The sequence below is a fragment of the Aulonocara sp. 'chitande type north' Nkhata Bay genome, linkage group LG7 (genome assembly GCF_057382095.1).
Source record: "Aulonocara sp. 'chitande type north' Nkhata Bay isolate Kocher_YH1m ecotype deep benthic linkage group LG7, A_spYH_male_GT1.1, whole genome shotgun sequence".
In the NCBI taxonomy this organism is placed as follows: Eukaryota; Metazoa; Chordata; class Actinopteri; order Cichliformes; family Cichlidae; genus Aulonocara; species Aulonocara sp. 'chitande type north' Nkhata Bay.
The window spans coordinates 40,057,444-40,073,930 of NC_141350.1; the positions used below are offsets into that span (position 1 = coordinate 40,057,444).

General features: G+C 39.9%; 1 protein-coding gene across 1 annotated transcript in view; it reads right to left on the reverse strand.

Annotated features, from left to right (window-relative positions):
- LOC147325720 (5-hydroxytryptamine receptor 4) overlaps positions 1-16,487 on the reverse strand; it is a 72,770-nt gene that overhangs the window by 52,521 nt on the left and 3,762 nt on the right. Inside the window, exon 2 of the mRNA XM_086300366.1 lies at positions 2,476-2,557. Coding sequence (XP_086156492.1) covers positions 2,476-2,498 — 23 coding nt within the window. The 5' untranslated portion in view covers positions 2,499-2,557. The remainder of the gene's footprint in view (positions 1-2,475; positions 2,558-16,487) is intronic.

Sequence of the window (16,487 nt, forward strand, 5' to 3'; positions counted from 1 at the left end):
AGTCGTGGTGCGTTCGATTGTACTCAGAACTCGGAAATTCTGCCTTCTGAATAGGAAGATGTAGGTAACACCAGACTGCAGATGAGCTGCATACAGGGCTGGACTGGGACAAAAAAATCCTCCCGGGCATTTTGGATAGGAAAAATTATAGGAAAAATCATAAAGCCTTTGAATGAAAATAAACACTGTTGTGACAGTGATGTACACTGTTCTGATGGTATATATGTATCAATCTATCAATTGTTTGTTGCAAGACTCAGAAAATTATTTTTTTTAAAAGTGAGACATTTTAAATGAGAATAAGAAAGTATTTCCTTGTGCCCCCCTTTCCCTTTTAATGCCCTACATGGACCCCTGGCAACACTTTACTAGATCCGCCCCTGCACAGTTACCAGCTGTCAGCTACTTAGAAAAGGATCCTGGTGTTATTTGTCTCTCAGAAACAGTTCATAACTTCCCTTCAACTCATTCATGTCATCTAAAAGGTAAACCTGTTTCTCCATCACCTGCTCAGCTCTCATGATCCAGTAAGGACATCTCCTGGTTTCATCTTCATGTTTCCCTCTCACCAGATAACCAAACCATATCATGACCAGCAGCTTTTACAGCTGTGGCTCCAGCAAACATCAGCTGATACTAGAAATTAATATTAAATAAATTCTAACAACAGCTGATCAAACGTGCTGCTGTTGTTTACCGCGACATCCGCTGGTTTCCTCTTTCTGGCGCAAAGTGAGCGATAAACAAACAAGAGAGAAAAGCCGATCAGCTGATCATTGATCAGTTTCATGATTGAAGTAGAAACAGGACAGGGAGGGTGAGAGGATGAGAGAAGAAGAGGCAGCTGTGCGGCGTAAACACAGAATAACTTCAGCTTTGTGCCTTTTTCATTGTAGCTGAAGTCCGGGACAAACTGTTCCTTTTCACCTCAATAAGAAACCCGTAATATTTTCTCTGAATACCAGACGATTCAGTTTTTTACGAGACGGTTGGCAACTCTAATAATTAACCTTATGAACAAAATAAAGTTCAACATCAGTAACATAGCACCCACCCAGCTGTATAGAAACCCCGTCATGCTAGCTAGCACGCAGTACGAAAAAGTCAGCACAACGAAAATAAACTCCAACTAAACTTGGTTCATATCTGACCCAGATGGACTGCAGGTCATAACTTCTTACCTGAAGTTCAGTTCACCTGACACTCGGACCAGCGGCCGCTTCGGGTCTCTCCTCCTGCCTCCCTTTTCCTTCATCCACCTGCTGGCCTCCACCACTTGCTAATGTTATTGAATCTGTGGAAGCTCCGCGATAGCCACCACACGAAGTAACGAATAACGAGCCTATCTAAATCCCAGTAACGAGTAACGCGTTCCCGGTTTTGGCATAATAACTAGTTACCGTGCTCGTTACCACAATAATAACGTAGTTACTGTAACGCGTTACTTAATAACGCGTTAGTCCCAACACTGCTCATTAGTGCAACAACTGGTAGTTTCTTTTTGGCAGCAGAAAAAGTGTTTGTTTGACAATGGAAAAGTCAGTGAAGATCTAAGAAGAAGAATTGTAGGTTTACACAAGTTAGGAAGGTCTCTTGGAGCCATCTTTAAACACGGTCTGGAAGAAGACCCAAACTGCCCCCCTCAAATGAAAGGAAATTGGTTAGGATGTTCAGGATCAACACAGGTACTACTTCACTAATGGACTGAGAGAGTGCCAACCAAGAAAGAAGCCCCTGCTCCAAAATGAACACCTTCAAGTTCGAAATGCATTCTTGGGAAAAGCTTTATGGTCAGACTAGAAAACAACTGAGCTTTTTGGCCACAGGTTTGGAGACGTAAAGGTAAAAACACTGTGCCAACTATCAAGCATGGTGGTGGTAGCATCATGCTCTGGAGATGTTTTACTACCAGTTGTACTGGTACACAAAGTGGATGCAGTAATGAAAAGGAAAGACTACCTTCAAACTCTAGACTTCACCACAACAACACTGGCTTGGGAATACATAAAGGAGGCTAACATTAAGCTTCTGGAACAGCTTTCCCAAAGCCCTAACCTCAACCCTACTGAAAATTAGTGCTAAAAACTCAGGTCCATGCCATAAAAACCAATTTAAATGAACTCTATTAATTCTGCCAGAAATAATGCTCAATCATCTGACCAGTGGATATTGAAGCATCTAGTTGCGGTGCAGCTTGCTAAGGAACATTTAACTAAATATTAGTGGAGGTGTATGTATATATTTGAACCTCTGTGTATACTTTTGATCCTCTTCGGATTAGAGAAAAATCCAAAACATATTCAAACTTGTGCATTCAATTCTTGTTCTTTAAAGTAATTAAAGTCGCATGCTATTCAGTAATTCTATCCTGGAAAAAGAACAATTGAAATAAACCACAAAAAGCCCCAAACTGTGAAATTCATGCTAAAGTTAGCAGGGACTTAACATACTTGGCTTATGATTGTTATGACTTACTGTTGAGGTGATGCTGTGGCCATCACTAGTCATCTGCATTGAGATTAGCAAAGGAGAGTCCTCATCACCCCATGCTACAGCCCTGTTGAAACACACACACACACACACACACACACACAACCATGATGTAATGTTACTGGCTCCTAAAGTAAGTCTGCATTTTTCTGAAAATAGTAGTTGACCTTCTTGAATCTGAACTGACTGGATTTCACATTCTTGTTTGTCCATCTTGTGGCACCCATTAAGGAGCCAAAAATGTGGTACTTGTACCTCAAATAAGTAATTAGATCACAGCTTGAAAACGTGCGATATTTATAGGGCAAACAGTCTGCAGCGGGCAGGCAGCAGCTGTTGCTGCCAGATTAAATCAGCATGTTAGTTTATCTTGGTAATGAAATAATAATATCATACATGAGTGAGTACCACAAGGGGAAATTCTCCTTTCTTACTTCCTTTTCATGAATGTCAAAAGTCGGATTCCATCTACTGATGGACTGCCGGGACTGGTAAAGATCAAAACCTTTGTTTCTCCCGTTGAAAGAAATGCTGTTTACGTTTGCTGCTCTTAATTATGCCAATGAAGAAAGCAATCCTAGTGAGACCACTTTAAAAGTCAAAGAATTATCAAGGTTTAGAGTTATCGAGCAGTTTTTTGAACATCTGAGTCAGAAATTGCTCTTCACTTGCTATTAGATAGTGAGTTTGCCATTTTCTCGTGTTTTGCATATGTATGGTTCTTACTCCTTTTCCTTATATAGCGCACTTAATGCAACCCAAAGTTCTGTAGCAGTAGTAGTGCAAATAAGTAGTAAATCTGCAGTGTACCATGAGGGCCGCACTATCCCTATCCGAGCACTGTATACAATCATGCTTGGCACTGGAAGAGAAATAACAGATGGACGAGAGAAAAGAGTGCATAAACAGCCATAAAAGTATTCATTTTGGGAAAAAAACGTCTGTTCACTTTAAACACTTTGATAAAAGGCTAAATGAATTGTGCTTTTAACACACCCTGAACTCTCTAAAGAAGAAGTAAGAAGGACTGAATGAGAGAATGATTTCAGAAAAAAAATCAGTGTAGTCATAGTTACATCTTTCATGTTACTGCATCTGTGATAGATTGGCAAACTCTCCAGTGTGTATGACAGATATGGGATGGGATAGACTCGCGCACAACCACAACCCTGAACCCCAGATAAGGTGAAGAGGATGGATAGATGGATGGATGGATAGATGCATGGATAGATGGATGCATGCATGCATGCATGCATGGATGCATGGATAGATGGATGCATGCATGGATGCATGGATAGATGGATGGATGGATGGATAGATGCATAGATGGATGGATGCATGGATAGATGGATGCATGCATGGATGCATGGATAGATGCATGGATAGATGCATGGATGGATGGATGCATGGATGGCTACATGCATTCTGGACAACAAATATCAACTTTATGGCCATGGAAAAATTCTGGGGATGGCCAATTTATTTTTGGGCTCAGTGTCTGCAATCCCAACAAAACTCAGTATCAACTCCCTACTGCTGGTGAGAAATATACCACTTTTACATCAAAGAAAATTGTGATTTGCCTTAAAAAAAAACTAACAAGTTCTACAAGGTCTGGGGTCTGTATCCAGTGCTGTATCATTATTTTAGATTTTAGTTTCTTTCTCTGTCACATTTCTTTTTGTTTTCAGTCACTGTTTTGTGTTACTATTCAGAACTGCTTGGTTAAGTTTAGGAAATGATGCTTCTGCAACATGAAGCGCATGTTAGAGTTCCATTTTACGTTTGGCTAGGATACCAGAGTCACAAGCCCTGGGTTAAAAATATAGTAAAGAAAGAGGAGGAATCTCTGAGTCTCACAGCTGTTACTTAAAACTAATACACCATGGAGCATAGCTACAGCTAAATGTGATACATTAGACATTTTTTTCTTGTGACTGGATTCCCATTGAAATCTTTTTCATGTCAAACCAAAGAGGCAGACTTATCAGCTGATGTTAAGGTTAGGATTCATAAATATATTACACCAACTCAGGACAAAAGTACATACTATTTGTTTGTATAGTGTTTGCATACTATTTGACTGGAAATGACAAAAAAAACCTCTAAAAATACTTGAAGAATATGCTCTCACATGTGACATTAAGCATCTGTTCATGAGGAACAACCTTTCATTGGCACAGTTGCCGATTCCTTATCAGCTTTAAGCACCTATTTCAACATGTGCTTTTCTGCCGTTTTATGATCCCTGTCCAAGCTTATTGCACTTGAGGGTCAGTATCATTACCTGACAGACTGTGAAAGCCAACGCTCCTGTCAACAGTACTTACTTCCTGTGGACAGATTACAGTTTACTGCATGCGATATCTGTGTATTATCCAGCTTTAAGTTGAATTTGAACTCGTGTCTGTTCCTGTGTTGACTATAATAAGACACATAGTGTAGATTTTAAAATTAATATTAATTTATTTCCTCTGATTCATAATGAGTCTTAATCCTGGCTTAAAAAGTAAGCAATGCTTTTCTCGCTCTGACCTGTCCAGACTTACGTATGTACTTGTACATAACATTTACTAGACATGAAAAATATAGTGGCGCTGAACAAGTGGGCTGAAACAAAACAGAGAAAGTTCAATCTGTCTTTTATCAAATGCTCCACTTCCTTAAAGCAATTAGAGAAATAACATGACCCAGGTAGAGTACACCACCTCCGCTGCATCCTGCTTAAGAGCATACAGTGCATACCATTTGTACTTACAAGAGCCGAGAAGTTTTAGGGTTTTTTTCAAACACATAAGGGACTCGTGAGGATAGATTATTAAAAACATAATGTTCCTGAATGGGTTGTTCACCATATTGGGCAGTATTCACAGGCATTTTTTTAAATCCACGATTCCACGATCACTGTGTCTTTATTAAAAAAAAAATACAGGCATTGATTTGAAGTACCTTGCTAGTATGGGGTTGGACCCCCTGTTGCCTTCAACATTGCCTTAATTCTTCATGACACAGGCGCTGGAAACATTCCTCAGATCTTTTGGTCCATATTAACATGACAGCATCACACAGTTGCTGCAGATTGTCTCTATCATGCATAGAATGCACCTCCCCTCCATCACATCCCAAAGGTGCTCTATTGCAGTGAGATCTTGTAACTGTAAAGCCCATCTGGACATGTTCAATAAACCAGTTTGAGATTAGTTGAGATTTCTGACATCAGAAGATAGGTAAATCTTCTGGGGGCTCATAAAGAGATAGACATGGTCAACAACTACAGCTACGCTTATTCATTTTAATCAGCTGAAAGTGTGCCCACTAAATATCCCCCACATCATAGCTTCACCGGCAGCCTGAACCATTGATACAAGGCAGGATGGATTCATGCTTTCATGGTGCTTGACGCTACCATCTGAGGGTGTCAGCAGAAATTGAGACTTGTCAAAACAGGAAGCCTTTTTTTTTCAATCTTCTGTTTGTCCATTTTGGCGTGCCTGCGTTAATTTTAGCCTCAGTTTACCGTTCTTAGCTTACAAGAGCGGCACCCAGTGTGCTCTTCTGCTGCTTTGGGCAATTTGCTTCACAACTGATGTGTTGTGGGTTCAGAGACGTTTTTCTGCATACCTTGATTGCAACAAATTGTATTTTTGAGTTTGGGTCATGGTGCTGCAATGTGGTTGGCTGGTTAGATATGAGCAGTTGAACAGCTGTACCTAACAAAATGGCCAGTGTAAATCAAAACTGCGGCATTTCAGGCCATAAAGCATAAATAATGAAATAAAAGTCAACTTTAGAGGCCCTGTAAAGCGTAGCTTTTCAAGAGAAAATACCTATAACCCTGCTTCTTTGCTCACAATCACACACCTGGCCAATTCAACAGGCTCAAACAAGTATACTAACACCTTTAGCTGGCCCCCGGCTCATTAGACATCTGAGCACGTTCTAGCTAAGCCGATTGTCCGTAATCTGTAGCAATTACAACACAAAACCACTGATTACAAACACAGTAAAAATAGGTGAATGTGACGTTCCTGAAGGAATAATTCAGCTAAACAATGGTGCACAGATTGGATGGTGTTCAGCTTTACATTCAGCCCGTGTTCAATAGTCAGCTGAAATTTACTGATTATTGTTTGCATCTTAAATGGTGTTCACAGCAAACTAATCAGCATTTTTTCCTCTTTCAGCCACAAACACACTCATACGCTATCAACGCCACAACAACAAAACAAACACAACCCACCCTGCTAGTCGTTGCTCACTCAGTTACTCACATGTCGGAAATGAGAAAAATAGTTGCTTAATCTGGAATTTCCTACAAAGGGAGGAAAGGGAGAGGAGAGATGAGCCATATTTCTGACTGCAATTTTCTTGTATGATGTGAGTCCAGGGGGGTGTGTTTTCACAGCTCACCGTGTCCATTTCACATCTGACTGACAGCCAAACAGAACAGGATGAACTCTGGAAAGCAGAGAGCACGAAGGCACTAGATTGCTTTTATGTCTCCTTTTTATCTGCAGCATACTCAACAGTTGACAATGTTAACATTTATTTAATGTTAATATCACCGTCACTGCCATCATAGGCTCTGAACCTAAATAAAAGGAATAAGGCAGGAAACCAGTGCGCCATGTCTCTTTATCTCAGTTGCTTTGGCTCAATAACAAAAAATGTGTCATTCCTACATTTGAGGAAATGTAATGCACGTGATTCTTTGTGGTCAACACAGGTGAAGCCAGGAGACTGAGCATTTTAAAATATGTTCAATTCATGGACACGAAGGAGCTGCAAGGGTCAACATTTGATGACCCCCAACAACTTATCAGTGGAAAAGGAAGAAGAGTGAGGATGTGTTAGAGAAAGACAGAATATAGAAATATAGAGTAGACCCGTTGGTTTACTCTGGTTCGGGCATCTGACCAGGATGCCTACTGGGCACCTTCTAGATCAGGTGTTCCAGGCATGTCAAACCAGGAGGACTTCCTGAGGCAAACCGAGGACACACTGGAGGGATTACACCTCTTGGCTGACTTGGGAACACCTTAAATTGTGCCCCAGACTTAGATAAGTAGTAGAAGATGGATGGCTAGATGGTGCACAAAAGAAAGAGCATTTCTCATTCTCATTTTTCCATTTGTTCTGGAGTAACTGGGCAACTGACTTGACTTAGTGCAGCTGTTTGTGATTTACAAGAGCAATGTTATGTGGATCTGCTGGACATCCTCCTAAATAGATAGACAAGTAACGATAAGAGCAGAATAAATGGATGTCTTTGAATGTCAATACAATTTTTTTATCCTGCACATGGTTTCAAAATACACCAGGAGCGTTTTAGCTGCAGAGTGTTTAGATCTACATGTGATCTTTTTTTTAAAAAAAAATAAAGAAAGCTTCTTTATGCAGTTCCACAGAGCAAACTCCAGAGTTGAAAAAGGTGGAAGCAGAAACAAAAAGCTACTGTTCCTTGGGGTGCCGCTTGAAGCCGGCTCCAAAAGGCAGTCAGCTGACTCATGTTAAAATGTCTAAATTTACAGCACTAAAAGGCATATTTACAGCGCAGTAAGAAATATATAGTTTTGACCTTTATGGGTAATTTACCCCTGATAAAAACTCTGATTAGAGTGAGTTTTCATCAGCATTTTTAATGGATTATCTATATAAAATGCTATCATTTTATTAGTCCGTTTAGTAGCACTAATTAGCCAGTATGAGCGTTGTGTGTTCCCCTAGGCAATTTATGAGTGCAGCTTGCTAACCAAACCAGCTAGCATTAGCTGACAAATTAGCACTCCACCGTTTCATCCAAACAAGGTAATTATAGCCAAAATCGACAGTTTAAAACCAATGACTGGCACTCATCTTTTATACTGTCTGTATGCTGTTCCTGCTTTTAACTTCCTGGCACCCCCAATTGCTTTGTGAAACTCGATGTAGCTTCTGTTTAAAACCCCCCAAAACAAAACACTTTTTTTATTTTTAAGGGAGAAAAGCCACTTCTGAGATGCACAGTGCTACATGTGTCGGAACTCAGAGCATCATGTTGAGAGCGTACGATGAGTCGGTATTTTGTAGTGTAGTGCTCAAGCTGAAAAGTCCACACAGAAACAAAAAAGTTGGAGGGTCCACAGATGTCTGCGCAGACAAAATTTGCGTCACTCGGACTCGAAGTGAAGTGGGCTGTTTATGAGAGCACTCAAAGCACTTTTATATTACAGCCCACGTTCAACTATTCTGACACTCACACTTTGTTCCATGAACTTTAATTGCTTTATCTGTGTACACTCTGACAGTAATGGATGCACAATTCAGAGCCTATCTTAAACATGTGCATTAGACGAGCCAGGGACTGGTAGACCAGACTTGTTGTAGTAACAGTACCAAACTGTTCTGTGGAAATAGGCCTACTATGTGCCGTAGTGTACTAGATAATATATAGGTAGTTATCAACAGACAAAACTCTGTTGGATAGTTCAAAGTGAAGGATTGAGACAGACAGATTTGTGCTGAAATGGAAGAAGAAATAATCGGAAAAAAAAAAATAATGTGAGAGAAAAGGAAAATTAACTCAAAAATCAACCCAGTACCCACAGGTGGTTTTGAGATGCAAGCACTGTGTGGCCTACAACATCATAGCACAGCTATACAGTAGAAAATGAAGATAAATAAATATCACATCATTTACACGCACAACTTCAAACAGATCCACGTATCTTCTCGATACAAACACCTTTATGTCTTAATAGATGTAGACTGTATAGATGCAGACAGAGGCTGAGTGACAAACAAAAACAAACAGGCAGTCAGATGATGCAGGAGAACTGACAGACTCATCTGAACTGAGCTGCATTTAGAAGATGCTCACTCGCCATCTGGGCATCTTCCTGATCTGCTGGGCTGCACAAAGTGAAAAAAAAAATGAATATGTGGATATTAATTTCCACCAGGTTTGTGCCCCAGTCAAAGATATCCCTTAAAACAGCGGTCCCCAACCCCCGGGCCTCGGACCGGTACCGGTCCGTGAGTCGTTTGGTACCGGGCCGCGAGAGTTGAGGCTCAGGTGTGAAATGTATAGTTTTCAGGGTTTTTATCGGTTTTCAGTGTTATTTTGTTATCGTTTTTATCGTTTACTCGGTTTTCCTGGGTCTTTTCATGTGTGTTATGAATAAATTTTCTTTTTTTCGGTGCCGGTACTAGTTTTATTTTGTTGTATTTATCCGCGACACCTTAAAGGCCGGTCCGTGACAATATTGTCGGGCATAAACCGGTCCGTGGCGCAAAAAAGGTTGGAGACCGCTGCCTTAAAAGACACAGAATCACTTCTGTGATTCTTGATTTACGCTGACAGTCACTATTAAATGTGTGTAAATACTAAAACACCTCTTCAAAGGCCAGAATACGGGACTGCACAGATAAGAAATGCAACAAACAATTAGCGGTTCATTAGACTTTTGGAAATGTGCTTGTTAACTAACTCTAACTCTATATCAATGGGAAGACAGTAAGGTAAAGACAATCTAGAACAATCAATGTACAACTATAGTCTTCTTTATCAAGCAATCACTTTTGTCACTGTAAGCTGTAAAATTTACTTCATGCTACACTTACAAACTCTGTAAAAGTGAAGGTTTCCCAGCATGTGTAATAAAATTCAAATAATTTGTTCTGACAAATGTGAGCTAATGCTATTATTTGTCAAACATATGAAAGATGCAAATGTTCTTTTTCTGCTAAACAGCAACAGCAGTGTGTGGAGACCATTGTACTGCTTATAAAGAAGTAAAGGCAACTAATTAATTCCTCCTTAATTCTCACTTGTCTCTTGTCAGGTGGGACCTAAATGCTTCTCACATATTCTCACACCTCTGATTGTGAGCTTGTTGAGTCGTTTGTGTGTGCCCATATGCACATTTGTTTGCTTGCTTGCATGTGGAGGAGCAGCCTCTCGCTCCATTGCCGAGGACACGTATCATGATCTTCAGTCCTTCATCCTGCAGTTTTAATTGTTTGAGAGTAAGGTCTGAGTAAGCAAACTGCTGCTGGGGAGGCTTTTCTCACCACCTGAAGCTGTGGAGTGCAAGTTAATACTAACGATAGCAAGAAAATATCAGCTCTGGCATTCATTATATTAATTCAGTTCCATATTACACATCCATAAATCTATAAAAAGATCATTTTGTTTCATCTTTCCCAATTAAGTCATTTGCCTGTATCCAAATCCAACCAAAGTGATTCTAGAACAGCGCTTACAGTATAAACGCCAACATGCCAGCCACCTACACACACACTCACACACTGTGCTGTAATCCTCCGAGCCACCCAGCTCCCCCCTCTCAATACTACTTGTGTGTGTCATAATAATTGGAAATGAAATGTAAACTGGATAAATTCACACCCAGTCAGGATAACAGGCATTTTACACAAAAAATGACAGATGAAAAGTGAATATATTTTTGGATGAATGGTGCAAATCCACGGTAGATCCATTTGTGCTAGTTAATTAGTACTTTGGTGTTTTATTAGCAGTTACTCTGGGTATTGAGTGGCTTTGGGACCTGGTAACTCTGATTCTGGTGACCCAATTTAGCACTACCATATAAATGAATTCCTCAGATTTACCCTAGTTTTCTTTTTTTTCAAAATAAAAGCATACAATAATGGCAAGCTTTAGGAAACTAATTAACTTTGGGCTGATGGGAGGAAATAAGACACTGAGAGATCTACATACTGATTCTACATTCTGATTCTGTGGTTTAGGGCTAACTGATGGCAATAAAGAAATTCCAGTGTACCAACTTGCTTTTGTTTCCCTGTTTCGTTGCACTTCTTTTGTTATGAGTCACTGTGCCATTTGCTTTGAGGACATTAGCTTTTACAGGCTATAAACTGTTTCAAAACAAAACTACTTCTGCACTGGTATCATCATGCAAGCAGGCAGGAGGCATAGTCTGTGGTTTACTGGACAATTTTCAGCTGAATTATGACTAGTACACATACTTTATACACAATCATTGTGAAAAGCTTGTGGCAGCTTCAGTGACTACAAGCGGATCTTCATAAATCCTGTCATCTAACGCTATAGTCACGCTATGCAAAACAGTGAATGGGGACCGCAGCAGAACGAAATTATTGCATCGGTGTGCAATGAGTTTGCAGTCCGGTTTCCGTTAAAACGGTTGTTTTAGAGACAGGAATCAGGTCTGTGACCTGTCACAGTCAGATGGTGAAATGGCAACGAAATGGAACCAATCTGAAATCAGTTTGTGATTGAATGTCTGTGAAGGTTCTCAGTCATCCAGGTCATCGTAGTCAAAGGAGCTTGCAAAGAAAAATTCGCATGATAAGGTGGGGCCAGATTTCACAATGAGCTCACCCGAAACCCTGGCTGATTGGGACCCACACCCAGTTTCACACCTTGGCTCAGGCAATTAGAGGAACATCAGGGGGTCCTTTTGTCCCTCTGTGGGGGGATACTCCCACTAGGTTTATATCTGGGACTCTCCACCATTTGACCTTAGAACTGAAGAAGCTTCTCGGATGAGAGGTGAAACGTCTTCAAGCAACTTAAAGAAGTCCAGACGCTTTTCTTTGCAAGCTCCTTTGTGATTGAATGTGCTCAAGGTGGCAATCACACGCAATCTGTTTGTGACCACAGAATGATTAACTGTGATAAACAGATGAAAATCGCAAATCTGTTGCCATTTACATACACAGAAAATCACATTAACTACTCAGAATGAACTGGTTCTTATATTGCGTTTTACTATTGTAACTAAGTGAGCACTGAAAGCGATTTATACAACATACACACAAGCACTTTTTCCTACCCGTGCTTTCTATCTAACAACAGCATCTCTGAGTTCAGTATCGTACCCAAGATCAAAGGGATCAAACCACCAACCTGCTCTACCTCCTGAGCTACATACAGCCACTCCAATACTCGACGTCCAAAAAGCTGTTTGACTCTGATTGGTGTGCAAGTACCTTGCAATCAAAAGCTGGTCACCCTAGTTACTTGCAATCAGTCTACAACAGCAAAGAAATCCAAGACAATTGTTTCTCTAGAACTCCAGAACTACTGGCTTTTAATAGACTGTTGAATTGTCAGATTTTCAAGAGCCACAATTTTCCTTTTGTTAGAGAGCTATAAACTAAATGGACCACCTGATTTTTAAACTATAACTTACCATGCTATACAGCACTAGTATACAGTACCCAGTTCTTCAGAAATTCAGAAAGAAACAAAAATCTGTATAATATTTCACTTTTACACAAACAGATTAATTACTTTTGCTGTATTAGTCACCTAAAGCAACTGACACCAGTCAAACAGGAAAAACATCTCAAACTAGGCTCCAGTGTTAGGTAGCAATTTAGAGATGACTGCAGTAAATCAAATCCAACGCATACTCCACTCACAAGCTTCTTTCTCTGTTAACAAAAGCTCTAAAGATGTAGCACTGATGTCAGAACAGGACAGTTGGTCTGGTATTTTTATAACCAGCTGACATCTACAAACAATTCGCTTTTTGCTTTTTTTTTTAATTTAACATCGCACTTAGCAGCCAAAAATAAGAGGATCGCTAAATTGTTAGAATATCAACTACAGCTGAAAACAGATGAACTCCACTGATAACTATAATTACATGTTTCACAAAAACTAAGCTCTCAGTCAACTTCCAGTTCTCAATTGATTTACATTCATTTGAGAGTACATAGTTCCTCTCTTTGATTTCAGAGGTATACTATAAAGAAAAAAAACTCTTTGATCATCTGTGGAGCACAGTTACAACACTCAAATTAACATCTATATGCGATTCTGATATTCTAGTAATATTCTAATATTCAAACCCTGTCCTCACAGCGATCCCCTAAATCACACACTAGTGTGCTACATGCATGACTGGAACAAGCTGCAAGTCTAAGCACATGGAGTGTGTATTGTGGATAAAGCTATGTGGGTAATGGGTTGTGAGCGAGTAATCGAGCGTGCTCGTCACAATCAGCATGCAAGCTCAGAAATGAAAAGGGGAAGAATGGACAATGAGTAAATAATACAGTACAATGTGCAGCATATAAGCATGCATGCACAGAGGCTGTGTGGAAAAGGCAGGCAGGCTATGGAAATCAAAGATCAACCAAGTGCTATCACCTACTTTGGACCTTAGTTTTTCTCAGAGCGCTAGTGTCGACTTCACACTTACAAGACACTCAAGGAAACTATTATGCAATAAAAGGAATAACAATACCAAGAAAAAAATTAGACCAAATTAAAATTAGAAGTGATAAAGGAAACAACTATTTAAAAGTCATGCTGAATGACATTAATTCAAGGATGTTTAATGTTTCACTTTGCTTTGCATGGCCTCCTTTTTAACAAAGGTCCATTTATTGAAGCTGAACTCCTATCTGATGGTCCATTTGAAGTTCTTCTTTCACGAAATTTTACTGCGATAATATTTAACTAAAAAACCGATACCATCAACTGTATATATCACCAAGAATAGAAGCATGTGACAAGCTGTTTCCGAGTAACTTTGCATCTCTCTACAGAATAAAAAGTCTCATTCAATTTTTCTTGGAAACACACACACAGACACACACACTTTTGCCCTGTCTCCCTGATGTGCAATAGTACCAAGTGCAATTTTCCCAATATAACAAAGTATTTTATTCTATTTGTATCTATTGTATATAATATTTTATTCTATTTTGTATAGTATGTTATTCTATCTTATCTTATCGTATCTTATTCTATTCTATTGTTTTTTTCTTTTTTTCTTAATTTTCACTGCTCTTAACTTTGTGCCGTGACCAAAAAAATTTAGCACGGGTGGGACTAATAAAGGTTTATCTTATCTCTTATCTTAAAATAAAAAAATACATTTTTCCAGTAATGAAACTCTACCCTTTTTTGTAGTCACAGGATTCTTTTACTGGGCATTTTAATCACAAATTTGACATTTAATTCCTGTTGCACCAAACACGAGGCTCACGCTCAGGTTTCACTTCTGCACAGCAGATTATTATCTGCTTTAGAAGCTCCCTCACCTAGATTAGTATCTGATAACAGTCAAATTTGGAAATGATGACCATGTTCGGTTGTCACTAGAGCATGACAAGATCAGTGACCAGGGATGTAGCTCAGTCGTTTACTTAGTGCAGGGTACTTTCAGGCAATCTTCAGAACACTAATCAGCTGTCAGCAGTGTCATTCACACGCATGTCTAATAAGTCACCATTATTTATTGATTTATCACCATATATAACATGTTAAGTAATACGGAGAGACCAGTATTACTATGCTACTTACTATGCTGATGTTAGTTCAAGCGTAGCCAGTGGAAGCTGTTTTTCAAAACAGACAACAATAAGCAAAATCAAATGACTTATGTTTACTGGCTGTAAAAATGTAAAAGCATTTCCAGTTTTTATTAGCAGGACACCAAAACAAAGAACTTACAGTATATCTGTGTTGACAGTAGTCTGTTTACTATAGCACATATTACGATAAGCTATCTTTGTCAATAAACTGAGATGCAAAAGACGGATATGGGTGAGGTAACACTGATAATGAATGAGTCCTGGTCCATGCTGGGAATCAGGCTAATGAGTTGGCATTTGTACAGATGGCCTAAATTTAGCCTGAAGGCGGTGGCTTTTTCCTACATGTCTGTAGAGAGTGGCTAATAAGGACAGTAGAGCAGGTGATGGGAGAGCCAGGAAACTAACTATTTCTGGGACCTTAAAATATTAAAATCTTGTTTGACTGCTGGAAGGTCACTCTAGTTCACTCACTGTCTCTAAACACTATCCTGTTTCATCTGCCCGATTCACCTTAAGACACCCATACCTGTAATCTGGTCAAAGCTTTCAGTCTGCTGGCTGCTGTCCAGCACTGGATTTGCACCTCCCTTAGGAGTGTGAGTTTTCTTCTAATATAAAAAAAATTAGAATTTTTTTTTACCATGATTTATAATTTTGGTACCATATGTTGTCTAATAATAGTAAATTAAAATTAATGCTTTGATTTCTAAAATTTACTTTATGTTCCTATACCAGATGCTACCAAAGGATACAGGATTGGGGGTATTTAGTCTTAAAAACAGACAATGACGCTCTAGTGGTCCTTATTTTTGAAGCCACGTCAAGTTCATTTATTACGAGAGAGTGGAATTAAACAATGGCTGATGCATCCTGTGTGCAAACAATGTACACCCAGATGAAAAAGAAAGTTCCTCACAGGACTTTATGTAGTCCTGTGAGAAAGTACATATACAATAACTGCTTCCATAAGAATTAAGAGGGTGGAAAGCAGCATGGTACTGATCATCAAATCCACTTGATTAACTGATTATCGGCAAATGTGAGCACCTCTATCAAAACAAAAACTTTGGGAGGTTGCTAGTCTGGAGCATTCAGGTGTGTGTTAAAACAATGCGCAGTCTTCCCAGAAGTGGATGTCCGGCAAATTTACCCCAAGTTCAGACTGTGCAACGCTCACAGAAACGAGATCAATTCAAGAGCTACATCTCAAAATCTACAATCAGTTAGCATGTCAGCAGTACAACAGTAAACGGTAACATTAGAAAAAGACTAAACGCAGCTGGGACTAAATGCAGCTCCAGCCTCCACATAAATTGGATAAGGCAAGACCAAAGTGTAGATGTCTTGCCACAGTGGATGTCACCGCATCATATCTGATGAAAAACAAGCACACTATCCATCCATCCATCCATCCATCTTCATCCGCTTTATCCGAGGCCGGGTCGCGGGGGCAGCAGCCTAAGCAAAGAGGCCCAGACCTCCCTCTCCCCAGCCACCTCCTCCAGCTTATCCGGGGGAACACCAAGGCGTTCCCAGGCCAGCCGAGAGATATAATCTCTCCAGCGTGTCCTGGATCTGCCCCGGGGCCTCCTCCCGGTGGGACATGCCTGGAACACCTCACCCAGGAGGCGCCCAGGGGGCATCCTTGTCAGATGCCCGAACCACCTCAGCTGGCT